At 51.3% G+C, this 27,774-nt stretch overlaps 1 protein-coding gene across 1 annotated transcript; it reads left to right on the top strand.

Moving 5' to 3' along the window:
- On the top strand, nt 1-27,247 carry CALB2 (calbindin 2). The gene is made up of 11 exons (XM_017644390.3): nt 1-183; nt 10,922-10,998; nt 13,791-13,880; nt 16,423-16,503; nt 20,436-20,492; nt 21,087-21,164; nt 21,656-21,711; nt 22,009-22,048; nt 22,325-22,378; nt 23,152-23,223; nt 26,601-27,247. Exons 1-11 carry the CDS (start codon nt 90-92, stop codon nt 26,715-26,717), a joined length of 816 nt encoding a protein of 271 aa, XP_017499879.1. The 5' UTR covers nt 1-89; the 3' UTR covers nt 26,718-27,247.
- Nucleotides 27,248-27,774: the final 527 nt, after the last annotated feature.

Raw genomic sequence — 27,774 nt, 5'->3', positions numbered from 1 at the left:
GCGTGGCGCGCAGCACCCGGACGAGTGCGGGAGCGAAGCCGGTGCGCAGGGAGAGCGCGGTGCTGCCTGAGGTCTCGAAGCGGCTCGCCATGGCTGGCCCGCAGCAGCAGCCCCCTTACCTGCACTTGGCCGAGCTGACGGCGTCCCAGTTCCTGGAAATCTGGAAGCACTTTGACGCAGACGGTCAGTAAAGCTCCCAACTTCTGTGCCCCTTCGCCCCCAGGGACCTGCGGGGAGGGAAGGGGGACACTGCTGATGCGGACAGCTGTACGTTTGCCCCAGAGGGTGTTTGGCCGCAAAGGCGGTGAGGTCGGGGTCTTGAGTTTGGGAGACATGCGGCCACTCTGGTGACAACTGTCAGTAACTTTTCTCCCCTGACATAGACAACAGAGAGCCCACTGGCTTTTGCAGCCTCATCCTGGGCAAGTTGGAGCTTTCCCAGAGAGGAGGCCTGGGCGGGGAGGGCGCCCCTGACTCCCCCTGCCATCTTATCCTCCCCGCCCTCAGCCTCAAGGTAAGGTCCTGCCGTCAGCTGCTGCAGCCACAGGTCTCAGAAGCCCACTCCTTTCCTTCCCCAGATTCCCCTTTTGTTTAATACCAGGTTAGCCGCCAACAGGGTCCTGGGGGCTGGACAAGCTGGGGGATCCTGAAGGGAACCTCTTGGCCTCCCCAGGCTGCTTGGCGGCGAATAGGAGCGGAGAGTGGCATCGGGCTCCTGCACACCCTGTGGGCTTCCTCAGCCCATTCCCCCGCCCCCTGGGGCATGTGGGTCCCACCCACAGCAGCAGCGGGTGTGAGAGGGGCAGGATTGGGGCACCAGCCTGACTTATCCGCTCATGGTGGTAATCCTGGGTGTGAGGGGTGACACCACCTCTGCGTGGGGGGTAGGCACAATCTCAAATGCCTCAGTGACCAACGCTTTGTCCTGGGTGGTCTTGACATTGCCTTACCCGTAAAGCAAGGGCTGGACTGAAAGACCTTTGGAGGTGGCCCCAGTGCTGGGGTTCCAAAAGTCTATGATGGTCTGACTCAGGCATAAAGGGAAGCCAGGCCCCCTTTAGAGGCTTCTGATATCACAGGAGACTTTTTCTCTACCACTCCAAAAAAAACGAAGTGATCTGATTTCCTTCTCTGAGGTCCTGCTGGGTGGGCACCCAAAATGTTCTGGCATCTCAGGCTGTTGGCAGGGTGGTGGCTCAGGGTGTTTATCCTGGGATTGAGGGGGTTGGGAACCAAAGAGAGGATCAGGCGGTGGCTGGCTTCCTTCCCTTCTCCTTTCCTCACCTCAGCAGCGTGGGCAGGTGGCTAAACAGAGGCGCTCTGCCCAGAGGGCTTGGAGAAGCAGGAGTTAATGTCTGGGGACACTAATGAGTGAAGTTTTGTTCCTGTGGAGTCAACTGAGAAAGCTGGGGGGCCAGGGGGCAGCAGAGGACTGGGCATGTGATACCTGCATTAGGAACATGACCCACCCATGAATCAATGAAGGAGGTGGGTAGATGGTTAAATCTGTGAAATGGGGCTAAGGAAGGGTTGTACTTCCAGTCCCCAGCTTGTGACGTAAAACTCCCCTGGTGAAAGGCCTCTGAGAAGATTGCAGCCCCTTAGTATTCCAGGTGACATGCACATCCCCTGATGATGCTTCTGCCAGTATTCGTGCATCAGAGACTTTCATGCTTCAAGGAAAGTCACCAAGTGGTCAAGGTTATACCACCGGCCTCCTGCCAGATGAGTCAGCTATAAACAGAGGCAGCCACAGCTCTCCTATCCCCATTCTTATGGGGACAACCAGTAGTGCCCTCAATAATCATGCAAATCCTTATATTTATCTGAGACTTCATGCTTTTCAAAACACAATCACACCTTCTTGAATCCCACACTGAGGCTGCTGGGCCGCTCACAGTTTTCCTGGTGTGGAAGAGACAGACACAGGAGTGGCTTGCCCAGGGCCGTGTAGTAAGGTTATGGTGGCACTGGCATCAGCTGGGGCTTACTGCCCCACTCGTTTCTGAACACCTGCCTGGGGTAGAAGAGTGGTGTCTCCATGATGATAGATACAAGTGTCCCTCCTCCTCGCCCACAGAAAGGCCCCCAACTCAGCCTTGGAGTTGACGAGCAGTTCCTTTAACCCCAGAGAGGGGACCTTGGCTTGGCCAGAGCCTAGCTGAACTAGAACTAGACCCCCAAGGGCACTGTGCCTCAGGGACCCTCCCACTCCGATGTGAAGGGGAGCTAAATACTTGCTACTTGCTTCCTTGTCCACCAGACTTCCCAGTGCCCTCTCTGGTCACTGCCTCAGGGAAGTCCAGGAGGGCCATGGACCTAACAGAGAAGGCAGGCAGAGAGGATTAAAATGCCAGAGATGGCACAGAGGAAGTGAATAGGAAAATGAGGCTATAGACACACTGGAATTCTACTCAAGGACCCAGAATTAGGCTGTGAGCCACCTTACCCTTCCCTTCCCTTCCCTTCCCTTCCCTTCCCTTCTCTTCCCTTCCCTTCCCTTCCCTCCCCAACACCCAGAGGTTGCTGGGGAGCTCAGCACTTCTCCCCCAGGGCACCCCCTGCCCTATCAGGCCCCGCTTTTACCAACTCTGGCTTCTGTTTTTGTCTTGGGATTTCTTCCTGCCACTCAAAATTGAAGGAGCCCTGGGAGGACTCTCCTTTGCAGCTCACCAGCTCCCTGGAGTGACCTCACTGGAGCCCAATTAGTCACAGCCACCATGGGGCAGGAGCCACCACCCCACCCCACCCAGAACCCATAGTGAATAGACAAGGAGACCTTAGAAGCAGCTGGATTCCCAGGACAATGGGAGGGGGCAGCTGCTCTGGCCCTAACTCAGCCCATCCCTAACCAGAGGTCATCATCATCCTGGTGACTTTACCCCAATGGATTATTTTTTAAATTATCATCAGCCTTGCAGTGCAGAAAGGAAGGAGCAGGTTTTGCAGCGGCAGAGATCGGGGCACACAGAGGCAAAGTTCTTTTCACAAGATCACACAGCAAAGTGGGAGGGCGGGAGACGCACAAATCCTGTCTCCTAGTTCCCTCTACCATCCCCAGACTCTCCTTCAGCAGTCAGCTAAGGTCCTGCATTTGGGAGGGTCCAGATGTCATCCCTCAAAGGCAGAAGTAGGGAAGAGAGCAGCCAAGCCCACTCTATGACTCACACGTCACCTCCATGTTCTTAGTGACCCTTACAGGGCCTTCATGCCTGCATCCATCGTTCTGGTGGCGACTGGTCACTTTGCCAGGAACTTCCCCAGTCTGCAAGATCCAGGCAGCTGAGGGGTGCCCAGCTCCAAGCTCACACTGGCCTCTCTCTGCCATCCTGACCAGCCACCAGGCTTCTGTTCTGCTGATAACCAGCAGGAGGTCCGTGGAGAGCCAAGTTGTGGCTCATCAGACAAATGCCTTAGTCTTTAGAAGTAACTGGAATGTAGAGATAAGAGGGGTGCTCTCCCAGAGGCCGGCAGGCATTCTCTGTTCTGAGTAAGGAATCCCACTTCAAGAATCTATCCTAAGTAGATATAAAGTTATCTAACAAGGAAGTTACCTAAATGAGGAAGTCTACTTACTGAGTTCTTTGGAATACTGAATATTTGGGGGGGAAATGTGGCTCACTAGGGACCAGAAAAATGAATTATGCTGATCTTTATGGTGGAATATTATGCAACCTTGAGGGTAGGGCGGGGCTTTTGTACTGACTTGGAAAAACGTCCAGGATGTACTACCGAGATTAAAAAATATTGCAGCAAGACACTAGTATAGTATGAGCTCATTTTTGTTATTAATGAAGCACAAATGCTAGAAAATATTTGAAAGAATTTAAAATCACAATAGTGGTTCTCTCTGCAGAGTACATGAAGTAAAAGTAAAAGGCATTTTCTTTTACTAAGTTAATTTCTGTAGTGTCTGACAATTTTACAAGAGCTTGTGTTTCTTGTGTAATCAGCAAAACAATAAAGATGTGAAAAGATCTGTATCTCCATGCGTGGGAATCTGCCCAGACTCTTCTGGGCGTTCGTCTGAACCCAGATGGCCCTGGTGACGCAGGCGGTCCCCAAAGCCTCTCCCAGGGATTGGGCCGTGTTCCTTACCTGTGTGGGCCTCAGGAACTTTGAAATAGTAACAGGAAGGACCGCTAGGGACTGAGGAAGACCCTGCCTTGTCTCTCCCACACCCAATGGTAATGACAGAAGCATCCCCCAAACCCACACACCACGGGCTCGTACCAGGCAGGCTCTCCAGAGCACTGGTCACTGCTAAATTTGTGTCCCTGGTGGGAGATGGGGAGGAAAACTAAGCAACAGCGCTTCTCAGAGGTGGGGAGAGGCCTGGGCACTTGCACTGGATGCTAAAGGAGGGCTCTGGGGAAGGTAGACCAGTTACCTTGTGGTAACTGGCATATACTTATTATTTACATGAATATGTTATGAATATGTTTAAGACGCAATATAGCTTTGCTATTCCTAAAGTAACTATAGGATTTACAGAAATGATTATATTTCTCAGAACACTGAAGCCAGGGTGGGAGTGGGAAGGTGGTCCGATGCAGGGAGCTGAGGTCAGTCATCAGAGGGGGCTTTCTTCTAACCTGTCAGTGTACCTGTGGGGTCCCTGTGTCTCACTGGGTGTGACGTCAGGATATGGTTCTTTGGGGTCAGCCTGCAGCCCCACCAGGGGAAGTCCTAGGAGTGAGCCCCCTCACCTCACCTGCACTTTCACCCCCCAGTCACCAGGTGCTTCGCTCATAGTTCTTTGGTGTGGCATCCATGATGTACCCTTGTGCTGGGCACCCTCTGTGCCATCTCGTGACCCAGGGGCCTGCCTCTCAAAAGGTGATTGCACCAGCCGGCGAGGTAGCCACATCTGTGAAGAGCTGAGGCTCCCCTGGGAGGCAGCCACGGGGACACGTTTTCACAAACAAGGTGCTTCAGGCTGCTTGCTGGGCCAGGGCAGCCACCAGCGCAGCCGTCCCCCGTGCCTGCCTGCTCGCCTTGTTTATTCCCCTCTAGACCTGGGTGGTGGCACTAGCTGTGCCCCAGGGGAGTTTCCAGGGTTAAGAAGACCCCTCCGGGAAATCTCCTCCAATACGAGGGAGCCAGAATTAACAGAGCAGGTGTGAGGCTCTCCAAGAACAGTGCCCTCCAGCGCTGGCCCTGGCGGCTCTCCCAGATGATTGCATCATCTGCCCTCCTTCGCCCAGCCAGTCCCATCTGGGGCCTCTGGCTTCAGCCCTCTCCCCTCCTCTTTGGCTTCTGCCACCTCCCCTCCCCTCTCGCCCAATCTGCCCCAGCCTTCTGGCCTCCCCTACGCCTGGGAATCGGCCCAGCATTAGGCTGTCAGATGTCCACAGGTTCAGGGAACCCAGCCAAGGTCCAGAACCACTGTTGAGAAGCGGCACAGCTCAGAAATGCAAATTAAAAATCATGTCTGAACATCCATCCAGTGGCTATTTACACTGTGGTTTTCTTCCCAGGAGACACAGGGAGAAGTGTGTGTGTGGCAGAGAGACCAAGACAAAAACAGATATGACAGAGGTCCCTGGGATAAGGAGAAGGAAATCAGGCTGGTAGCTGTGACTAAATCGCTTTCCCCCTCCAACTCAGGTAACCCGTCTGCTTACCTGGCAGTCTTGAAGATCAGACGGGGTGGTGAGTGGAAAACTCGTTATAGATGGTGGAGGGAATGGCCCACACCTTAACATCGGAGACTCGCTTCTCTAAAGCAGGTCTTACCCTGACTGCCCATCAGAATCACCTGGCAAGATTGGCAAGCATGCCCTCAAAGAAGTCCCCACCCCACCAGTTAACTCAGACGCCCTGGGGTCAGGCCCAGGCAATGGTGTTTTAAAAACTTGCCAGGTGATTCTAATACCCAGTCTGAGCTGAGAACCAGTATTCAAAAGACAGCAGCCGCACCAGAACTCTGAGCCAAAGGGCTTAACAGCCACACGTTGGTTCAGAAGACCTGGAAGGCGCAGAGTATAAAAATGATGGTCTCTGTTGGTGTGAGATGTTTACATTTTCCAGAATTCTTTCACAACATTACCTTTTGTGGCTCTCACAATAGCCTGAAAATGCAGGAATAGCTAGAAGCACGAATAGTCATACCTGTTTTTACAGATCAAGAAATTGAGGCTCAGAGACACGGACCTGCTCGATGTCACAGAGCTGGTGACAGAATGATACCTCTTACTCGGGTTGCTCTTACCTGTTCAACCCTTGGAAAATCTATACTCACATCTCAGTGAGAAACAAGTAGGCCACTTTCCATGGTGAAGCAGAGCATCCTTCGTGGATCTCCAAGTGTCTGTGGTCAGGTTAATTGCACAAAAGTATTGTCCCACTTTAAACTGGGGGACCCCAGGGCATGGTGGTGGTGAAGAATGGTAGCAGAGCACAGTAAGGCAGAATACGGGGCCCCTGGCTTCCGCCCAGTCCTGTACCCCTGATGCTCAGAGGATGTGGTCTGACGAGGGAAGGCGTGGTGGTTGCCATGGTGACCACATGCCTATCGGTGTCCAGCCCCTGAGAGGTTCAATGGCCAGTCAGCCCACACCTTGTAAGAGGAAAAGCAAGCCGCTCATCCCGTGCTGAAGTCCTCCCTTGAGGGGTGTCGGGCAACCAGTCCTCTGCCCCAGCGTGGGGTGACAGGTCCTTTCTGGGCGATGGGCAGGGAGCTGCTCTGAGGGAGGCGACGTAGCGAAGGCATTCGCCCCGCTGATGGGGACGCCCCTCAGGGCGCCACAGCCCCTGCCTGCCTCTCTGCTCTCAGCTGCTCCTCTCCGCCTTCAACTGGTCCATCCCAGTCTTCGTCTGGCCGCCTCACCCCAGCAGCCCGTACATCAGTGCCCTCGCGGAGCAGGCCCATACCTGGAATGTGGCCATAGCTCCCTGAGCACCAGGCACAAAGTCGGACTACTATTTACTTCAAAAAATCAAGGCTTGATGAGTTGAACTGCTTTTCTGTCCCTTGGTTGCGGGTACAGAGAGCGAATGGGGGTGGAATTTCTAGCAAGGCAAGAGAGACTTGCCCGCCTCTAGGAACCTCCTGCGGTGCCAGCTGCTCTGGCTGGATGCAGGGAGGGCTTCCTTTCCACGGTGGTGCTGTGCCAGCTCCTGGCCCCTTTCCCTGCCTCTGATCTTACTCTTTCTTCCCTCCGTCTAGTAGCTGGGGCTTCTCAGAGAGGCGTCCTGTCCACGGAACCCACACCGTCCAAGTAGCCCAGGCAGTCCGCCTCCATTCGATCACATCCTCTCTTCAGTGCACCTGACAGTGTCTGGAGGTGTCGTTCTTGAATTCACTTCCCTGTTGATTGTCTGCCCCACCGCATCCCCACCCAATTACCCCAGCAGGCAGACCTTGGCCACCTCTCCTTTGCACCCCTGGTGCCTAGCACACAGAAGAGCCTGGAGTGCATGCTCACTAAATGCTGAATGAACAAATGAAGCCTAGATCAGGAGTTAGGTCCCACCTTGCTGTGTGATCCTGAGCAAATTGCTTACCTTCTCCCTGCCTCAGGTTTTTTCCTTCCCAAGGAGAGGATTTCACTCTGCCCTGTTGTGATCCTGTGTGCCTGAAAGGATTGTGACCACTCGGGGGACAGGAACTAGATCTTGTCTATGGTCACATCCCCAATGGCAACCCACACAGGGCCTTACACATAGTGAGGCTTCAAAGTGTCTGCAGACGCCAAGAAAACAGGCAAGTGTGCTTTGAGAAATGGAAGGTGGTGTGTCTGTGAGGAGTTATCAAAGTTCACAAGGGCCCATTCTTTCCTTCTGGGCAAGGTGCTGGCTAACTGTGTGCTTCATGAGGTTGGTAAAGCACCTTAAAACCTCTCTAGAACAAGAGAACAAACAAATACATTTATTCTTTGTAAGTTTCAGAGATACCCCAAGGAAAAGGTGGGTTCCAAGGGCCTGCACTTTTCTACTCTTCTTTCAGTTCAGACTGCTCGAGGGGGCAGGCTTGGTGCTGGCCTCACCTGCTATGGCCCCTCTCTGCACCCCCGCCATCTTCCCAGCCTGACTCAAGCAGCCCGAGGCCAGCGTGTTCCCCAGCCAAGGCAGCGTGCAGAACACGAGCCACGGCACTAGTGACCACTGGCGTGTTTGAGGCTCACTATGGGCCAGCACTTCACTATCCCAGCTGATCTTCAGTGCCACACGGCACTCTCATGATCCCCATTTTACAGGTGAGGAAACTGAGGTTCAGGGAGGTGGCATCCCAGAGTGCCAGTGAGTGCGAGAGAGGCAGGAGAGGAACCAGGTTGGTGCCTACCCAAGAGGGCCAGGGACTTCCCGACCCCCTGTGCCATGGGGGAGGGGCTAGAGGAGAGGGGGCAGCAGCAGGGCCACTGGGAAAGCAGGCCCAACAGCAAGGCTGGGACGGGCTGTTCAGAGCTGAGCGGAGATGCTCTTTGAAACACGTGCTCCTGCACTGAGAGGCCAGCCCCTCCGAGTTCATCACACGCAGGAAACGGACTCCCACACCCAGTGTCCGCCCCGCCCTGGCTTGGCTCGGGGCCCATCTCAGTGGCCCCTGCTCCATCCAAACCCAACCTGGGCTCACCGTGCCAGCTCTGAGCCCCCCATTCAGCCCAGCACCGGCTTCTGGAAGCTGCACCTGGGCCCACAGCTGACCTCAGCTTTCTGCCGAGAAACAGGAAGAGCCAGAGCCCCTCCAGGGAGCGGCCAGGGAGAAACTCCTCATTCCTCCAGCTCAGAGCCATCATCCACCAGACTGTCTTTTTGCCTAGAAAGCCCCCCTCTTCCCGTTCCCCCACCTCCACTCCCTCACGCCCCCACTCCAGCTGGCCTCACAGGCCATTAGGCACACACTCATGACATCCCAAACCCCCCAAGAAGCTCCACAGTACATCCTAAAGAAAGATGGCCACCCTATCCCAGGGGAAACAGGGAACCCAAGTCCCATTCCCCCACCTCCAATTACAACCGCATCCTTTCACCGCAGACAAAAATACACGGAGCTTAACTCTCCCTTGAGTTTCTCCAAAATAGCTATTGTGGCATCTTGTCCACCAGAGGGAGCCTCTAAGGTTATTTACTTGGAATCTACATTTTCAGGGGACGCTGTGGGGAGAGGTTGGGAAGAATCCCCCCCACCCCCTCCAGAGGCCAGGGTAATACTCTTTTTTTATTTTGTGTGTTTAGTATGTAATTCCACTTGTCCTTGAAGAAAGTTACCGCCCGACTTTCCTGTTCAGATTGAATATTCTCTGCAGGAATCTTGTTCAACTGCTTTAGATCAGATTTGAAACTTGACTTTTAGGCCCATGGTTTCCAAACTTTGCTGTACATGGAAATCACCTGCAGAGCTTTAAAAGACATCACAATGCTTAGTTCACACCCCAAACCAATTACATCAGAATGTCTGGAGGTGGGGGTTGGAGCCAACATCCATGTCCTTTAAAGGTCCCCGGAGAGTCCTGCTTGGGGGAGTCTGGGGAGCACCACCCTAGGCCTGATTTCCGGCTGCGGTCCTCCTCCTGACCGCAGCAGAGGTCGGGGCCCTTGGCTGTGGACTCAGTTCTCCCAGCCTCTAGTCCATCTGGATTCAAAACTTGAGAAACTAAAGGGCCTTTCACTACTTAGGCAATCTTAAAAGTCAGGCATTGACCTTGAAATCTCATCTGATGATTGCACTTTTCACCCAAGTTCATTCCCATCTTACACTCAGATTCCTGTAATTAGACTAAAGTAATAGCAACATTTACGAGACACTCATAATGGCTTGGGTGTTGGGGTTTATATACAAAATTCCATTTAATGATAAAAACCCATTTTGCAGATGAGGCAGATTAAACAACATTCCCTAAGCCATACAGTGGGAAGCACAGCAAAGCCAGGGATCGAGTCCTCACCCACAGACCTGGGAGCCCCTCCTCGGCACCATGCAGTGGGCGCCTCCCCTACACTTAACGCCTGTGACCAGCTCTGGGTGCCCCCACCCACAGGACAGATGCCCTGCCTTTCTTTCCACTTTTCCACTTTACATTATTTTTCTGGAGCTGCTACAAAAATGTACCATAAGCTGGTACCACAAGCTGGTACCACAAAAATACCATAATCTGGTGGCTGAAAACAACAGAAATTTAGTCTCTCACAGTTCTAGAGGTCAGACATCAAAAGTCAAGCTGTCGGCAGGCCTGCTTCCTCTGGGGGCTGAGGGACAACATGTTCCCTGGGTCTCTGGTGATCGCCAGCAACCCATGGCCCTCCTTAGCTTGGAGGTGAATCACGCCCTCCGCCTCTGTCTACACGGCCCTCCTCCCTGCGTGTCTCTGTCTTCACGAGCCCTTCTTATAAGGACACCAGTTGTTGAATGAAGGCCTACTCTGATCTAATATGATCTCATTTTACTAATTCCACCTGGAAAGACCCTATTTCCAAATAAGGTCACATGCTGAAGTGTTTCAGGTGGACGTGGATTTGGGGGGACACTCTTCAATTCAGGACACCCTCTGACACCACAGACCCAAGTTCAGCCTCTGACCTCATTCGACCTGGTGACCAGGGCTTGCCACCTGCTGACAGACCTGGCTGGTGATGACCTGTCAGATCTCTAGCTCCTGCCCTCGCCCGGCCAGCTCCCAGCTCCTGCTCACCTCTGCTGGCCTGACCCAGAGGCTGGTCCCTCCCACTGACACATACTGAATGTATATCCCGAAGACCTTGCTAACCTTTCATCCCTACAGATGCAAACGCCCTGAGGCCAGTCCCACATCCGGAACACGGAGCAGGCCCAGGTGGGCCCAGACACCTGCATGTTGACAGTGAGGAGAAGTTCCCCATGAAGGCCCCGGCTTTCCAACACCTCCCCCACCCCTTAATCAGTCTTACTATTTAGCTCTGAGGTTAATTACCTTTTTTTTCCTCTTTGCTGTCTTCACAGGAAATGGGTATATTGAAGGTAAAGAGCTAGAAAACTTTTTCCGAGAGCTGGAGAAGGCAAGAAAAGGCTCTGGCATGGTAAGCCTGGCACCTGCTCCTGCAGCTTGGGAGTCTCTGTCATCCTGACTGGGGCTTTGAGCATCCACTGTCCTGACGTCTGCCTTCCATTAGTGGCCCTGATATCTCTGGTCTTGCCCTTGGAGTTTCTATTTATAAAGGTCTTTAAGTTTTTTGGAAAACTTCCTTAAAAAGAGTGCCTTACCTCTTAGAGTGTCTGGGATTGAGGGGTTTCATGAATGGACCCCAGGGGTTGAGAAGCCCCCTGAAAGCACACAGCTTTGCGTCTGTGTGTGTGTGTGTATAAAAGTATTTTTCCCTAGGGAAGAATCCACATCCTTTCTAAGATGCTCAGAAGGGTCTTGACTCAAGGCTGGATGCCTAGGGGAGTTCAAGAGCCTTTATTCCAGATGGGAGTTTCTCAGCCTCCGCACTGTTGACGTTTGGAGCCAGAGGATTCTTTGTCATGGGGGCTGTGCTGTGCATGTAGGGCGATAAACAGCACCCCTCGCTCTTCCGTGAAATGCCCATAGCATCCCCTCCAACTGGCAATCAAAGATATCTTCAAACATTGCCAGACGTTCCCTGCTAGGGGTACAGAATGGTCCTCCCTGGAGGAGCGCTGTTCTAAGCTGACAGGGGCTGGAATCCTCAGAAAGCACCTAAGAGAAACCTGAGGTTTGGTCCAAACCAGTATCTGAACCTGGTGGTACAGCCGGCCTCCTTCATGGGGATGTCAGACCGTCTGTCCACGCCTGCCCGAAGTGACTCCAAATCACGCCGCAGCCCTGAGCAGGGACGTTGTTTCCCTGGGTGCCTACCTGGCAGTATTGAATGCACTAAAGCCTTTGGAGGAGTGTCTGAATTATTGAATAGCTAAGGCAATTGGAGCTAGTCTGCTGTGATTCCCGTATCCAGTTATCAAATATATGGAGCCAGCCCCACTCCCCACTGCCAGCCCCCAATGCATCCTTTGGAGGGGTCTCTCCACTCCACCCTACTGCGTGTCTGTTGGCCAATCCACCTCTTATTAGCAATCTTCATGGAGCAGTTCAGGTGATGAGTCACAAATCCACTGGTGAGCTCCTGGCTCAAAGCTCGGCAGGGCGCCCCAGTAAGGCGGTCCAAGCAATGGGCTTAAGCAATGGAGATGATTCATGGTTTGTTTACCAACAGTTCCCCCATCACCCCTCATCACTAGGATAATGAAGCCTGAATCACAGACAACACAGGCTTCAACACTGACTCTAGGATCATGGGATTGGTAGAGGAATGTGTTTTTACGAAGTGCTTCAAATCTGAAATCCTTCTCTTGGTCATTCCCTTCCTCAGATGGCATCAGAGGTGATTTTCAAGTCTGTCAACAACAGTCTCAACTGACAGCATCCAGGTCTGGTTCTCAGTGCAGCTGTTAGGTGGTAGAAATAATTTTGGCCTTGGAAGCAAGAGCCATGAGTTCAAATTTGAATAAGCGGTGACCTTGGGAGAAGTCACTTCATCTCAGTCTGCATTTGCATGTAAAATGGACAGGCTGCTCACCTCACAGGGGCTGCTATAAAAATTCCACAGGATGACCACATTTGCGATAGGGCCTAGGATCATTCCAGGCACATTTGTAAGTGTAAAACAATACACATTGATAAGTACCTATTGGCAAATTGAGACAGGTTCCAAAGGCAAAAAACAATAGGAGGTCAGCCACAAAAAGAAAAGAAATCCTGCCATTTGCAACAACATGGATGGATCTAGAAGGTATCAGTCTCGGTGAAACAAGCCAGGCAGAGAAAGACAGATACCCTATGATTTCACTTATTTGTGGAATATAAAAACAAAGCAAAACAGATGGAACAAAACAGTATTAGACTGATAGACACTGGGAAGTGACTAGTGGTTACCAAGAGGGAGGGGAGTGGACAGGGGTGGTGGGAGGGGGGCTGTTGAACCCCTGTGATGTACATTTGATTAAAACATTAAAAAAAAAATAAAAACAATAGGAGGGATTCAGAAAAGACTATGAATTGGTAGAATTCTCCTTGGCCCAATCCCAGGAAGCACACAGCCTACCCGGAAGTCATCAGATAAGCAAAGCAGAGACACCACCTCCCCAAGCAGGTCTATCATTGATTAGGAGGTGAGGAGGTGTTCATTAATGCATACAATTAATCAGCAGCACCCAGACCAGGGTAAGATTTAAGAACTTAAGAGAACTTTGGAGTTTAAGACAGGCAACAATGGGCTACAGGGACTTTTGATGTCCTTTGCTGTGCTGGGTGTCACAATAATCCCGCAGATGACTTAAGTTCCCCCTCAGCTACAGGAGAACTTCCTTCCTACATTCCTCATGGCATAAAATCAGAGTGAAAAATAACGTGGAATTGCTGCTTAGTCCTTAAGAAAAATGAGCCCTTCACCTTGCTCTGGTTGAGCACTTAGGACATGTGGGGGCCACTGGAATAAGCTGCTCAGCATAATGTGGGGCTCTCAGTTCTCACATCTGAGTGATGGGAAGAAGTCCTGGCCCTTCTGATAGAATGGTGGTGTAATCCCTCTCAAAGGCAAAGGGGCCTGTTTAATTACATGGGACAGAGCATGTCCACATGCCCTGTTCCCCTTTGAAAATTATGTGACTGAGCCTCAAAGAAGAGACCACTTGGATTTTGAAGGATCTTGGAAAGGAAATCCCTCCGAGCATCGGCTCAACCTGGCTGCATGCCTGCTATCTGGGGCACAAAATGATTCCCACCACTGATGTGAGTCCATCCATGGTTCACTTGGGACCCAGCAGCAAACCCAGCCCCTTCGTCTTTCCATAGATGTCAAAGAGTGACAACTTTGGGGAGAAGATGAAAGAGTTCATGCAGAAGTATGACAAGAATGCAGATGGGAAAATCGAGATGGCAGAGGTGAGTCCCGTCGTCCTGGCTACGAGCCACGTGGGAAGGGCCTCTCCCCAGTGCTTAGGCTAACCAACTGAGGACAGGTGGGACTTCTGTGTCTCACGAGGAAGGAGGAAGCAACAAATCAGATAGGGATGGAGACCTTACATGCGCCCCCCAGTAGACACATAAATGTGTGATGAGCCCAGTTAAGGGAGAGGAGAAGGTGAAGACTGGGGAACATGAGAGTCCATGTCTCATGCAAAGGTACCCAAAGGCAAAATTTAAAATAAATAAATAAATGTATATATATTTATGTATATATACACACCAGATATGTTATTTTATATATACTTAAATAAATATATATACATACAAAATATAATTTACATATACATATAGATCTTAAATATATTTGCATATATACCCACATACATTCATATATGCAAATATACATATTGTTAAAAGATAAACTGAGGCATATCAAAACTTTAAAGAGTTTATTTGTGCAAAAATCAAATGGGCAGTTCCAAACCAGACGTGGTCAGAACCCTCCATCAACAGAGCCGGAGGGAAGACTTCTTTCTGTAAAGAGAGGCCAGAACCGAGCAAGGGTGACTGGTTATCGCCTAAGTGGACGCCTTACCTGGGGAGGCCAGCTGGGCTCTTTTGACTGTATATGTTTTGGTTTGCTTACACAGGCTGCTAAGGCACTAAGGCCCCTTCAGTCTAATGGCCTCCTTGTTTAATTAACTTAACAATCTGCATATACGTGCATACACTCATACATACACATATACCTATGCATGTGTGTGCAGGCCTAACCAGACACGTCCGGTAGATAGTTTGTGACCTGTGGCCAAGGGGTCAAGAATAATGATGGTGGCAGATGACAGCAGTGTAGCCCCTCCAGGGGTGGACTGGTTGGGGTGCTACCTCAGGCCAATGCCTTGGAAGCAGAGACTGAGACAGAGAAAAGGCAGAGAAAGGAGCTACGCAAGGCTGTGGCTGCAGTCACAGCTGGAACCTTGTCCTAACCTGAGCCCTTGGGGAGCTCTGGGGTGTGGAGTGTGCCCCAGTGTTGGGCCCACCTTGAGGTGAGAGGTGGTCCTTTGTACCCCCACGTCAATCAGCTGTTGGATGTGAGCTGCCTCCTCCAGGTGGGGGCGGGGCTGGCTGGGGCAGCCCTAGTTTTGTGGGGGGCAGTTCTGCAGGGGATGTCTACAGGCCAGTAACAGTCATCTTTCACAGCAGCTGAGGTATGGTCCACCCGCTAGTGAAAGGGGGTCAGGGAAAGGCACCAAGAGCATCCACTATAGTTGACCTAAGCTGCAAGTCTCAGAAAATCCTGATGCAAGTGGGTTTAAACCAGGGGTCAACAGACTTTTTCTGTAAAGATCCAGATTATGCTAAATGGTTTAGGGTTTGTAGGCCAGACAATCTCTGTCACAAGTTTTCAATTCTGCCTTTGTGGAACAAAAACAGGCGTAGACAGTATGTAAACGAATGGGTATGGCCATATTCCCATACAAGTTTTTTTACAGAAAGAGGCCTTGGGCCAGATTTGGCTCATCGGTCATAGTTTACCGACTCCTGGCTTAAGCCAGGAGAGACTCCTCATGGGAAAGGCACAGGTAAGGAGGCTCCAGGTGAAGGAGGCAGGGCCCTGCTTTTCTGTAGTTCTCTTGGTTCTGTTGTCTGCCCCCAAAGCAGCTTCATCCTTAAACTGGTAGCAGTATGGCTACAGCAGTTCCAGGCATCACATCTACGTACAACCACCACCAGATGCAGAAAGGACCCATCTCATTTGGTCCCTCATACAACAAGGAAACGTTTCTCAGTACACTAGCAGACCTCCCCTTGCATTTTATTGGCCAGAACTAGGTCACATGCCTACCCATAAGCCAATCACTGGCAAGGGAAAGAGGATTGACACATTTAGCTGACTTGGGCTAATCAGGATTTGCCAGGGTGCCAAGGATACAGGTAACAAAGAAGTGGGGAAAGGCTAGGGGGTGGGCAGCCAGCAGTGTTTCCTGCACAAGAGTACTCACGTTTTTAAAAAATCAAATTTGTTGAGGTATAATTTATATACAATAAACTATTGGTTTTTTAAATTACATGAGTTTAGACAGTTGTATACAACCATGTAATCACCACCACAATCAAGATACAGCATTTTTATCACCCCCAAAACGTTCTTCTGCCTGGTGCAGGTCATCCCAACCCAAGCAACCACCAATCTCAGATTAATGTGCATTTATAAGAATTTTATATATACGGAATAACCTACCAAGTATTCTTTCAAGTCCGGATACTTGCATTTTAAAGTGGCACCACTTTCTTTCCCTCCAGCTGTTCAAACCCTAAGGTTTGGGGTGACCCAAATACACTTCTCAGAACATCCTTCTTCCCCGTCAAAGGGCTGTTCTCAGGAAGGAAGCAAAATGGAGTGAAACGCAACCCCATGCTGCCTCGCCACTGGCCATTTTCCATCCCTCCTACAGGAAGTCTGCTCTGTTCCTGCAGGGCCCTCCCTAATGTAACTGTCACTCTCTGACCCTCACAGCTGGCACAGATCCTGCCGACCGAGGAGAACTTCCTTCTGTGCTTCCGGCAGCACGTGGGCTCAAGCACCGAATTTATGGAGGTGAGGCCGAGGCACTGCCTTCTCTCCACACCTAGGGACCTGCTTTTCTCCCGTGTTCAGAGCCAGGCCACCCGAAAGCCTGGGAATGGTCCCTGGGAGATGCCACACCTCTCAGAGCTCTGCCACTCCAGGTGTGGTCCATGGACCTGCACCGTCACCATCACCCGGGTGCTTGTTAGAAATGCAGAGTTCCTGGCCCACTGAATCAGAATCTATAGTTTAACTAGAACCCTGGGTGATGCGTGTGCACATGAAAGTGCGGGGAGTAAGGAGAGGAGTCAGTATGGGTCAAGGACATGTGGGAAATGCTGTGAGCACACCATCTCACCTCTGGAGATGCGTCACAGACATTTGCATAGTATGATCTCTGAGAAATCCTGCAATGAAGTGACCTGTTTCACATGATTTAGCTCCAAGATCTCCCATATTTTGTTCTCACTCAATAACCTCAGTGTCCTTCAAATCAGAGTTCCAAGGAGAACATTTGGGAAGGATGGCTTTATGTGCATCCCAAGGCTGGAAAAGCCCAGGGAGAATTTCGGTTTCCAGTATCTTCGAGGTTTGATCTTTGACTGTGGTCTGGGCTTCAGTGTCTCCCTTTAAAACAGGTATTCTATCTTTGCAATAGAAATTCTTTGAGATCCTCAGTGAAATAGGACATCCAAACTCAAGTGTCTTTGAGTAATATTCAACCAATGGATTGAACCACGTGAAATTGCTGGTATTTTGCCATCTTTGATTGACAAAAATTGGGAGTTCCATATGGTTCAACCAAATACATCACTAATCCTGATGCCCAGCAAACTACCAGTTATTTCTGGTTATTTTCCTGGGACTCTGCACCCTAGCCGTTCAACGTGTGCCTCAGAGTAAACTCAACCCATCCCCCACACACACTGCCTGCTGTGATAAATCATGACTGGCCTTCAGCTTCACTTGAGCTGCCAGTCATCGCGTTAAACCTGTTTCCAGCCACCGGTAATCTCCTCTCCGTGATTCACTGCCTAAAGCCACTGGCGAGTGAGACCAGAAACCCACACGGCCTGGGGCTTCCCCCATGGATAGAAAGTCAGTTCGAAATAACCGAATCTCACAGCAGATGAGTCATTTTTTTAAGTGGCAGCCTGCCTAAGCATCAGATATGGGTTTAATTTTATGGTGCTTTAAAGGATTTTCTCCAGTTTTTTCAAGGTGGCAAGATTCCATAAGCTGGTAACTGACATTCTGGATTCCGTTCTTAGCCTTCCCTTGCCTGGCTCGGGGGGAGTCTGCATATACTTAGAACTTGTCAGAGAGCTGATTTCGTGAGTGTCAGAGCGTCAGGTTTTCTGTCTAGAAAAGGGAGTGTTATGCCTAACGCTTCTTTCTTGACAGGGAGGCAGTCAAAGACTGGCTTCTATTCCCCCACTGACTGGGCAAACGGGGCTGATGATAGCTTGCAGGGGTCAGAGATGCTTACAGGGAAGCAGAAAATCTCTCTCCCCTTCACTCTCTCAAAATCAGTGGCTTTCCTTTGTGTAGGTGACTTGATTCCACATTCTTACCTGCCTTTATCCTTTATGCCCAGCACACGTGCTGACCCAACAACCCGCAAGTTTCCCAGGACCCCAGCATCCAACAGTGCCATCCCCCCTGGGGTTGTCCATCTGTCCCATTTGTATCAGCTGGCCACACCAAACGGCCCCTCGGCAGCCCCGAAACACTTGTGCTGGAGACCCCATAGCACTGCTCAGCACAACATTTGAATGCCTAATTGCAGTGACACCTCACTTTGAGATTCCACAAAGCCCAGATCTCTTGAAGTCTTTTCCTTGAATGGAAAGAGAATAATGACCTACTGGGACTGACCCAAAGTGCTGAAGGGAAAGAGAAGTTGAGCTGAGAGCGTGGGAGCAGAGGTGGGTTCGGAGAGGGAGAGGAGAGGGAAGCCAGGCCTGTGGGAGCGTCCCACTCCCAAGCAGCTGGTGCTTTGCATTTTTTCCCCAGAGAAAAGACATTCTGCCAATCAAATACTATCTACTCAAGTGGTCTGTAGCATAAGGCTACCCTTTTAAAAAAATCAGGACCAAAAGAAAATCCAGACCAAATTTTCTGAGCCATTACTATACCATGAGAATTTCACAGCCTTGTTTACTGTTATGAAAGAAAGATCCTAAAATATCTATAAGCTCTTATGTTCCTGACAATAAACACGGGCATGATCTGGAGAAGTGGGCAGGCAAGAGATATGAATCCATGAAAATAATTAGTGTTTGCTGACTCTCTGTAAATCAAGTGTTACTGGGGTCCAGCATGTATTTGGAGCTGATGGAGAAGGGAAGGAAACTTGGAAGCAAATCTAAGAAATATGATCAGGCACCAAAATAGACCAAAGAGGTGGGGAAACAGGTTCTTGGGGACTTTTTGCCCCAGACACAGACAGCACCCTCTCCCCCCACGACCATGGTATTCCCTCCTCGCCACCAGATGGCTTGGGTGAAAGGCTAGGGTTCCAGGGCAGTTGTACAAATGACCAGATCTCCTCAGGACCACTGTATCGATTACCACTGCTGCATAACAAACGACCTCCAAAATTTTGCAGCCTAAGGCAGCACTTAGCCAGGCAGGTCTGACTCTGAGTTTCTCATGAGATCAAAGTCAAGATGTTAGTTGGGCTATAGTCATCTGAAGGCTTGATATACTTCCAAGAGGAGGCATTCACGTGGCTGTTGGCAAGAGGCCTCAGTTCCTCCCCACATAAGTCTTTCCAAAGGGCTGGCTCAGCGTCCTTACAACATGGCAGTTGGTTTCCTCTGGAGCATGAGATCCAAGAGAGAGAACAAGTCTCAATGCCCTTATGACCTAGTCTCAGAAGTCACACATTGTCATGTTCTACTCATTAGAAGGGAGTCACTAAGTCCAGCCCACATTCAAAGATAGGGGAATTAGGCTCTACCTTTGGAAGGGAGGTGAAAATTTTGTGGACATTTTAAAACCACTACAGCTATTTTTCCTTGTCTCTCCTATGTACTGTCTGTTGTGGCTCAGATGGCCAGAACAGAGAGGAAGGAGGTGGTCAGACCCACATGACCTGCTGCAACACGGCTTCTCTTTGATGCCCTAGATGCTGTGATCAGCAGGCTATGCCTTGGTCCCTCGCAGGGGCTCAACCATGCACTGAATAATTGGCACTCTGATCAGAGCCCAGACCAGTGTGGGATGGGATCAGGGGGTGACCGATTGACCTGACCTAGGGCACATGCCTACCTTTGGAGATGGGGTCAACCCCTCTTGAACGATATGGACTGAGCAACCAAGCATGGGAAGGAGTGGTTTCCTAAAAAAAGAAAGGAAGAAGCATGCTTTTTTATCGGAAAGGTGGGGAGTGGCCTCGGGATAGTCTAAACCATCTGATTACACTGCCAGTTCTGCTCCCCTGCAGACATCATTTGTGTCATGATGAAGGGATGGAGGGGGGCGTACAGTGAAAACTAACCAAAGCCTGTTTCTACCCCTTCTAGAAGGTTCTTACCATTGGCCCCAGCCCCCATCAGGGAATGAGAAGCTTCAAGAGCAATGAAAGGACACCCCATATACCCACAGCGAAGACCAGATCCACCAGACCCTATGGCTAGCCCTGGTAGAAGCTGCCTGGTTAGCACCTCAGAAAACCTTACCCCTGGTTACAAGATGATCCAAACAGAGACCCAGGCCTGTAGCCAGCTAGAGTGGGGAGACCTTTCCCAGAAGCCTTTTCCCTCTCTGTGTGACCTCGGCCCAGACACTTTCCCTCATTTCTTCATCAGCAACCCGGAGGGACATACCATCTCCATGTACCCACCTCACTGTAATATTCTTGAATCTCAAGATCTGGTCTGATTCATTAGAGGTAAATGGAGGAGGCTTGCAGATGCGGATAGATTTTTGTGAACGGATTGACATTGCCATTGCAGGCTTGGCGGAAGTATGACACAGACAGAAGTGGCTACATCGAAGCCAACGAGCTCAAGGTAGGATGGGCTTGGGGAGAGCATGGAGAATCAGACTGAGGCCAGAGCGGTGGTGGGTTTAAGGCAGCTGGGGGGAGAGGAGACACCGGGTGAGGAACATGGGCTTGTGGTCGGCTTGGCCTGGCGGATTAGTATCAGGGATATCAGGGAACATACGGCCTGGCTCTAACTTGCTGGACATGTTCAGGGCATCCATGTAAGATCAGCAACACGGAGCTGTAGGGCCAAAGAGGGCAACCATGCCACATTTCATACCACAGGTATCCTCACGGCAGTTCCGGCAGGCTGGCCTCTGGCTTGTACGTCCACCCCTGAGTTCCTCTGAAGCAGTGATGCCCAGGCACTGCTTAGCCCAGGGCCGGAGCCAGAGCCGGTTTCTACCACCTATCCTGCGGGGTGAGGTTGCACCCAGGAGCACCTCCCAGCCCTCAAGGTCCCTCCACAGGCACTAAGGAGCTACGGAATTGTGAGGGATGTAAGCTGTACACATGGCAGACCCCAGGAGGATGTCCACCGCCTGTCTGGATAAACACCCAAGTGAACAGGGACTGACTGAGTGGGTCGGGAGCTCTGAGGGGACCCTTTGTATTCCAGGGGTTCCTGTCTGACTTGCTGAAGAAGGCGAACCGGCCGTGCGGTGAGCCCAAGCTCCGGGAATACACCCAGACCATAGTGAGTGGGCCGCAGGGGACCCTCCCCGGGGGCTTGGGCTTGGGCCCCCTGCCGGTGGGGCTCTGGGTTTGCAGGGTCTCTCGTCGGCTGCTTCTTCAGGCCTGGGTGAAGTGACTCCCACAGCAGCCAGCACAAGGGATGCTAGCTCGTGGCCCCACACGCCCTCCCTCCAAGGTCCGTAGGGAGGTGACGCCTGGACTGGAGGCCCTGCTCCATGACAATCTCCACAGAGGATAAGCCTGGGGAGGGCGGGCCTGCTGCTCCTCGGCAGCCCTCCCTGAGGAGGGGATGGAGGGGCAATGGCCAAGTCCCTGCTGTCTTCCCGGTGACTGATTCAGACCACGCTGGCTCTGGCCTCCAGACGACCTCAGAGGAGGCACGAGCTCCCTCCACCCATCTTCCTTCCTCTCCACTAGAAGAGGAGGGCAGGTCAAGGTCCCACAGAGAAGGTCAGAGCAAATAACCCAGGCACCTCTTTCTGTCCCCAACAGCTGAGGATGTTTGACTTGAACGGGGACGGCAAGTTGGGCCTCTCCGAGATGTCCCGGTAAGTGCCACCTTCACCCCTGGGGTCGCTTGTTACATGGCCCCTGCAGACCAGTCCTGTGCTACTTTTCCTATCCCTAAGTGCAACCAGGGAAGGGTGACAGGTCCAGTGTCAAGAAGCCAAGACAAACATCGCCACCTCAGTGTCTTCTCCCTCTTTGTAGGGCTTTCCTCTAACTCGGAGTACTGAGAGCCCAAGACCACCTCCCTAACTGCAGGCCTGCCTCCGCGTCCCCCCCAGGCCCGAGACGTTCTCCTGCACTGTCTCCTAATCTCTGGTCTCACCTTCTCTTTCCAGACTCTTACCTGTACAGGAAAACTTCCTGCTTAAATTTCAGGTAAAAGAGCCTCTTTGCACTTCTTAGCTTCCTCCTGTCCCCTTATCCCCCTGAGCTTCACCCTCCCACCCCGATGCCCAGCAGTCCAACACACACATACCTGCATACATGTGTATGCACACACATACACAAATACATACACCTGCACACATACACATGTACATGCATACACATACATATATACACACATACATGCACATACACCCCCATACACATGTACACAGACACACACTCTCTCGGCTTTCGCTTCTCTCTTTAATACCTTGGGCCTTACAGGGCATGAAGCTGACTGCAGAGGAGTTCAATGCGATCTTCACGTTTTACGACAAGGTGAGAGGGGCACAGCTTTGGCTGGGCAGGCAGGATGCCGCACCAGCAGGGGAGCCCACGGATGCCAGCGGGGTGGCTCGGGCCGTGTCATTTCTTCCTGTCCCTCTTGATGCCCTGCAGCAGCTTCTGCTGTGTGGGAACACAAATGGCACTTGAAATCCATAGCCTGTGAAGCCCCAGGTTTGGGGTCCTGTAAAGCACTGGAGAGAATAGTTCACAAGAGAGAGTTTTACTCAGAGTTGGGGTGACTGGGCTGTTGGGAGCCAGAGGGAGGAGGTACTCGTAGGGTGCTCTAGGAGCCTGGCCATAAGTTGGCACCAGAGCCAGGTGCTTGCTAGGAAGCTGGGCGCAAGAGGACCTCCTTAACAGCTGCCACCTTTGCCCATGTGACCCCAGTGGTCTTTCTTATGAACTAAAGGGTTGGGGGTAAACTTTAAATAGCTCCTGTGTTCAACCTGACATCTGATGGGATTTGGCACTCAGGGAGTTAGCTAAATACTTTTCTTGAATCTCATTTGTATTTTCAATGCAAATGAAACACGCCAGAATGAAACATAACAAAAGGTGTCCCTTTCCTGTGTTGAGTGGTAAAGTCAGAGGTGACTGTGGTAGTTGGCAACCACACGGTCTGGACACATCATTTTAGGCAGAGAAAATGGAAGGTTGGAGTCTGAGACCTCCCTGGAGTGGGTCGGGGGGCAGCAGGGGGCGAGGTGAGGGTCACAGGGCCTGAGTCCTGAGCTCGGTGCCAACTCCCTGCTCCCCATGACCAGGACGGCAGCGGCTACATTGACGAGAACGAGCTGGACGCTCTTCTGAAGGATCTGTACGACAAAAACAGGAAGGTAGGTGGCTGGGCCCGGAGGCCTGGGGTGGCGGCCCCGGGGGGAGCAGCGGCTTCTGATGGGGGGCGGACAGGGGTGCCGCGAGGGCCTTTCGCTGCCCTGGGATCACCCAGAGCAAGACAGTGGCCGTTGTGGGGTGACTGTTTTGTTTTGTTTTGTTCCTGGTTGATTGGCTTATGTTTCTTTTACTATTTAATTGTAGTAGAAGACACATAACACAAAGTTTACCCTCTTAACCACTTTTAGCTAGAGTTCAGTGGTATTAAATACACCCACATCGTACAACCATCACCACCACCCATCCAGAGCTGTTTTCATCTGCAGAACTGAAGTTCTGCACCATGAAACACCAGATCCCCACATCCCCTTCCTCCCAGCCCCCTCGCACCCACCATTCCACTTCCTGCATCTGCAAATCTGGCTGCTCTAAGGAACTTCCTAAGTGGAAGCATGCAGTATTTGTCTTTTTGTGTCTGGCTTATTTCATTTCTTCCTCAAAGTTCATGCATGTTGCAGTGGGGTCAGAATTTCTTTTGCAAAGCGGAATAGCATGCCATTGTGTGTCTGTACATTTTGTTTATTTGTGGACAGACACTTGCGTTGTTTCTGCCTGTTGGCTGCTGTGAATGACACTGTGATAAGGCACTGGCAGTTCTGACTGGCCCAGCTCATGAGAGGGTCAGCCAGATTGCCAGCCAAAAGGTCTTTTTTACGCAAGGTGAGATTTGGAGAGCAGGTCCAGCAGGAGGGGAGGGTATACTGCATGGATGAACTGCAGAATCTGCAGCTGGGCAAGAGGCTAAAAGCAGCCCTGGGAGCGTCTGAGAACTGACCTCCGTCACTGCTGAGTCGCGTTGCCTGTTGGGCGGACCCGAGGAGGCCTTGCAGGCTCATCTCGGTGGCCTGGGTTGGGGGGGCCAGGGGGACAAGAGCCAGGAGACCAGCCTTTGCGGCTGTCTTCCTTCACCTCCCAGAAAATGTCTTTCTCCAAGCAAATGGTTTCACTGCTTTCTTTAATTAGACAGCGAACACTCTGTAATTCCTGGCGTTGTCTAGCTGCCTTGGCTGCCAGGCAAGAGCTAAATTTACTGCTCAATTTCAGTGAAAAAAAGTCACTTCAGCCTCTGAGTCTGTGTCTACCTTTCCAATCGCTTCCTGACCTCTTTATCTTTGTCCTGAATGTCGTCCTTTATTTCTGTCATCCTAAATTTATCTTTTTTCTTTATGTTACCTACAATTGCGTTTCGAAAGAGGTAGAAAATAAATTACAAGCAAGCAAAGATCTCCTAGGAAGAAAGGAAGGACTCACCAAGTGTTTCAACTTAGCAAACTTTTTCCTGGCACCAAATTCTAGGAGAAAATTATTTATGCCCCTTTATACATCCAAAGAGTGTTGGGCATCATAATGAATATGCCTTTTCTTTAACTCTAGTTCTCCATATGGCCCTGCCTTACCCGTGAAGCTGGTCCACCCTGCAGGCGGCCATTAGGTCCAGGGAGTGACCAGAATTTCTTGGTCATCACCTAATTAGGCTCTTTCTTGATTATCACGTAAAATAGCTTTGGCAGCTGCGTAGATCAACTCATGATATGGAAACAAAAAAAAAGAGTCAGGTGTTGGAGTTAGGAAGCAACTCTGAAAGTGAAGGAACAAGGATATTAATAAAGTTATTTACCTGGGAGCTTTTCGCCTCAAGATTTGGCACCTGGGGATGGACAGAATGAATCAACAGGAAGAGAGAGCTGTGTGGCTGTAAATAACAGCACCCAAGTTGGGAAGGGAAAGGCCATTTTTGGTGAATGGCAGTTGCACATTCCATTTTAATGATGCCAGCATGGGCTGTGATATGGTTTCTGAGCAGATGAATGTTAGAGGCTCCTGGGGCCAGGCTATTGGGATCAAACTTCAGTATTTCTTAGCACTCCTAAGGCAATTGCAACTCACTAGTGCCTTCCCCAGCTTCCAGCAAAACTTCCAGACAGAAAGCAAGCAGGCCCTTCCCTCTGCTGCTCAGACTCTTGATGCCACACTGAGCCAGGGGGCTTCTCAAGCTCAAGGTTGATATATGGGGTCCCTTCCTTGGCTCCTAATTGAGTGCTCAGACATGCCCCAGTGTTATAAACTAGCTGACGTTTCCATGGACTTCACACGTTTAGGGACAGTGCCCCCCAACCCTCTCATCCCCCAAGCTAGAGATGCTTGCAAAGTGTGTTTGGGCTGGGTGGTGACACAAAACCTGAAATCAGTAACAAGGGCATGTCCTGAAACAATGCAGTAACAGACTGACCTCTGAGCGCCGGAAGAGGTGACTGAAGGCAGGTCAGCCAGGTGAATACTTAGACCTCAAGACTCAGGCCCAAAAATATTTATAGCTATAGAGTTGGTCTGATCTTTTAGCAAATACCTTCGTCTTTAGACCTCTGTTTTCTCATTAGCTGAATGGGGATGATGATGCATCAGCCTCGAAGGGGATGCATTAAAAAAACAAAACAGATCTTTTCAATATGGAAGAAAGGCAGACAGGAAGGGAGGGGAGAAGGGAGGAGGGAGGGAATGAGGGAGAAGGAAGGGGGCATGGAAGGGAGGGAGGGAGGAAGGAAGAAAAGGATAGTTCAAGTGATTTTCTCATGTTGATGACTTTGCTATATTTCAGACCTATTCACTATTTACACCTAAAGCAATTATTGTAAAGCCTTATATCCAACACAAGGCCTATCAGATGTTCGTATTCTGTCCGATGTTGGCCTCCATGTTTTATGAGACCATGGGCGTATGTTCCTAGGTCACCTTAGTGGCCTCTGAAGGCCACGAGAAGCCAGTGAACAAGAAGTAAGCTGGTGAGCTTTGCTGCTGGAGGAGACAGAAGTCAGCGTCCCTTGTTTGAATGGGTGGGCATAGCATTTCCCTGGCATTCTCTTCCTCGGCGGCAGGGACCCAGATTGAGTATATGGAGGCCCAGGGAGGTAGAAGGATCTGTAGGAGTTGAGCACAGGCAGTGACTGTCATCCCGCAGGCTACTGTGTCGGGAGTGCGTGCTGTGTATCGGGTACTGTGCTAAGTTTGTTCGCATTCATTCCCTCATCTGATCATCATTACACACCTCGGGGAGGCAGGTACTATTAGTGTACCCATTTTACAGATGAGGCAGGACTCAGCAAGGTTGAGTACTTTCCCCAGAGCAATGCAGTCAGTAAGTGAAAGACGGAGGGTTTTAACCCAGGGCTTTCGGGCTCCAGAGCCCATGCTGTTGATCCCTCTAAGCCACCTGCACTGGGTTGGGGTACGAGAAAGTTTCTGTGGGTGTGTTTGTGAACTAGGTGGGCCGTTTGGGTGGGGCCGTCCAGTGAGCAGCTCTTCCCCTCCCCGTGTCTCCTAGGAAATGAATATCCAGCAGCTCACCAACTACAGGAAGAGCGTCATGTCCCTGGCCGAGGCGGGGAAACTCTACCGCAAGGACCTGGAGATTGTCCTCTGCAGTGAGACCCCCATGTAAAGGAGACAGAAGCTGCTTCTCCACCTCCCCCAAACCCTGCCCCCTCAACCCAGACCCCCAATCGTGAGCACTCCTCCCTGGCCCCTGCAACCTGCACACGCCGGCCTGCAGAGCAGGACAGGAGAGATGAAGGATGGGTTGCTGACCCTGGAGCCCCTCCAACCCGACCCTGACCTACTGGGCATGGACGTGGGTGGGGCCTGGTGGAGGTTCCCCGATTCTCTGCGCTGTGATGCATGAGCTCATTTGCTGTATGATTTATGCTTCTATGTCCAGCAGTGGCCTCTCCCCGCCCATTCCCCTGCCTCTCCCCCATGCCCCCACCTACCCTCATCTCCCAAGTTCCACCTACCACCTGGCCAGTGGTGTAGCTGTCTTCTCAGAGTTCCTCTTTGTGAGGGGCGCTGGCCCCTTCCTCGTCTCCTTGACTCAGCGTGCTCCTTTTCTCTTTCTATTTCTTGTCTTCTTGTTTACCAAAGAAGAGTTTACAGACAATAAAGTGGAAACGTCCTGCCGTGGAAGCTCCCCGGGTCTGGTTGGTGGTCAACTTCTCTGCAGTGCGCCGGTCTTCCTGACAAGGACAGAGACTGTTCTCACAGGGGTGGGGCTGGGGGAGGGCATCGGGCCACCCAACCAGGGCCCAACCACTAAAAGCAGGGGTGTGGGATCCCAGGACTCTGGGCTTTCACTCACCATTCCCTGCCTGTCCTCCTCAGCAGCATGTCACTTCTTTCTCTGTGTTTGTTTCTACATCTCCAAGATCATCACAGCAGTTAATCAGTTCATTGGAAGCTTACTGAGCACCAGTTATTAGACCAGACTGTTTACCAGAGGTATTGCCCTTACTCCTTTGAGAGGTGCTGTGATTATCCCCACCGTAAAGACAAGGAAACTCAAGGTTAAAGAGTTAAATAACAAGCCCCACATCTCATGGCCAGCTGGGGGCAGAGCCAGGCTATGAGTCCCACAGACTGAGTCCACATTCTTTACAGTAGGGCTGCCGCCAATGAGGGGTGGCAATAGTGGGCCTGGGCGCTCTCCACCCAGCTGGAGGGCC

This window comes from Manis javanica, chromosome 17 (assembly GCF_040802235.1).
Source record: "Manis javanica isolate MJ-LG chromosome 17, MJ_LKY, whole genome shotgun sequence".
In the NCBI taxonomy this organism is placed as follows: Eukaryota; Metazoa; Chordata; class Mammalia; order Pholidota; family Manidae; genus Manis; species Manis javanica.
The sequence above is the reverse complement of the archived record's forward strand: the minus strand, read 5'-3'. Positions and strand labels throughout refer to the sequence as shown.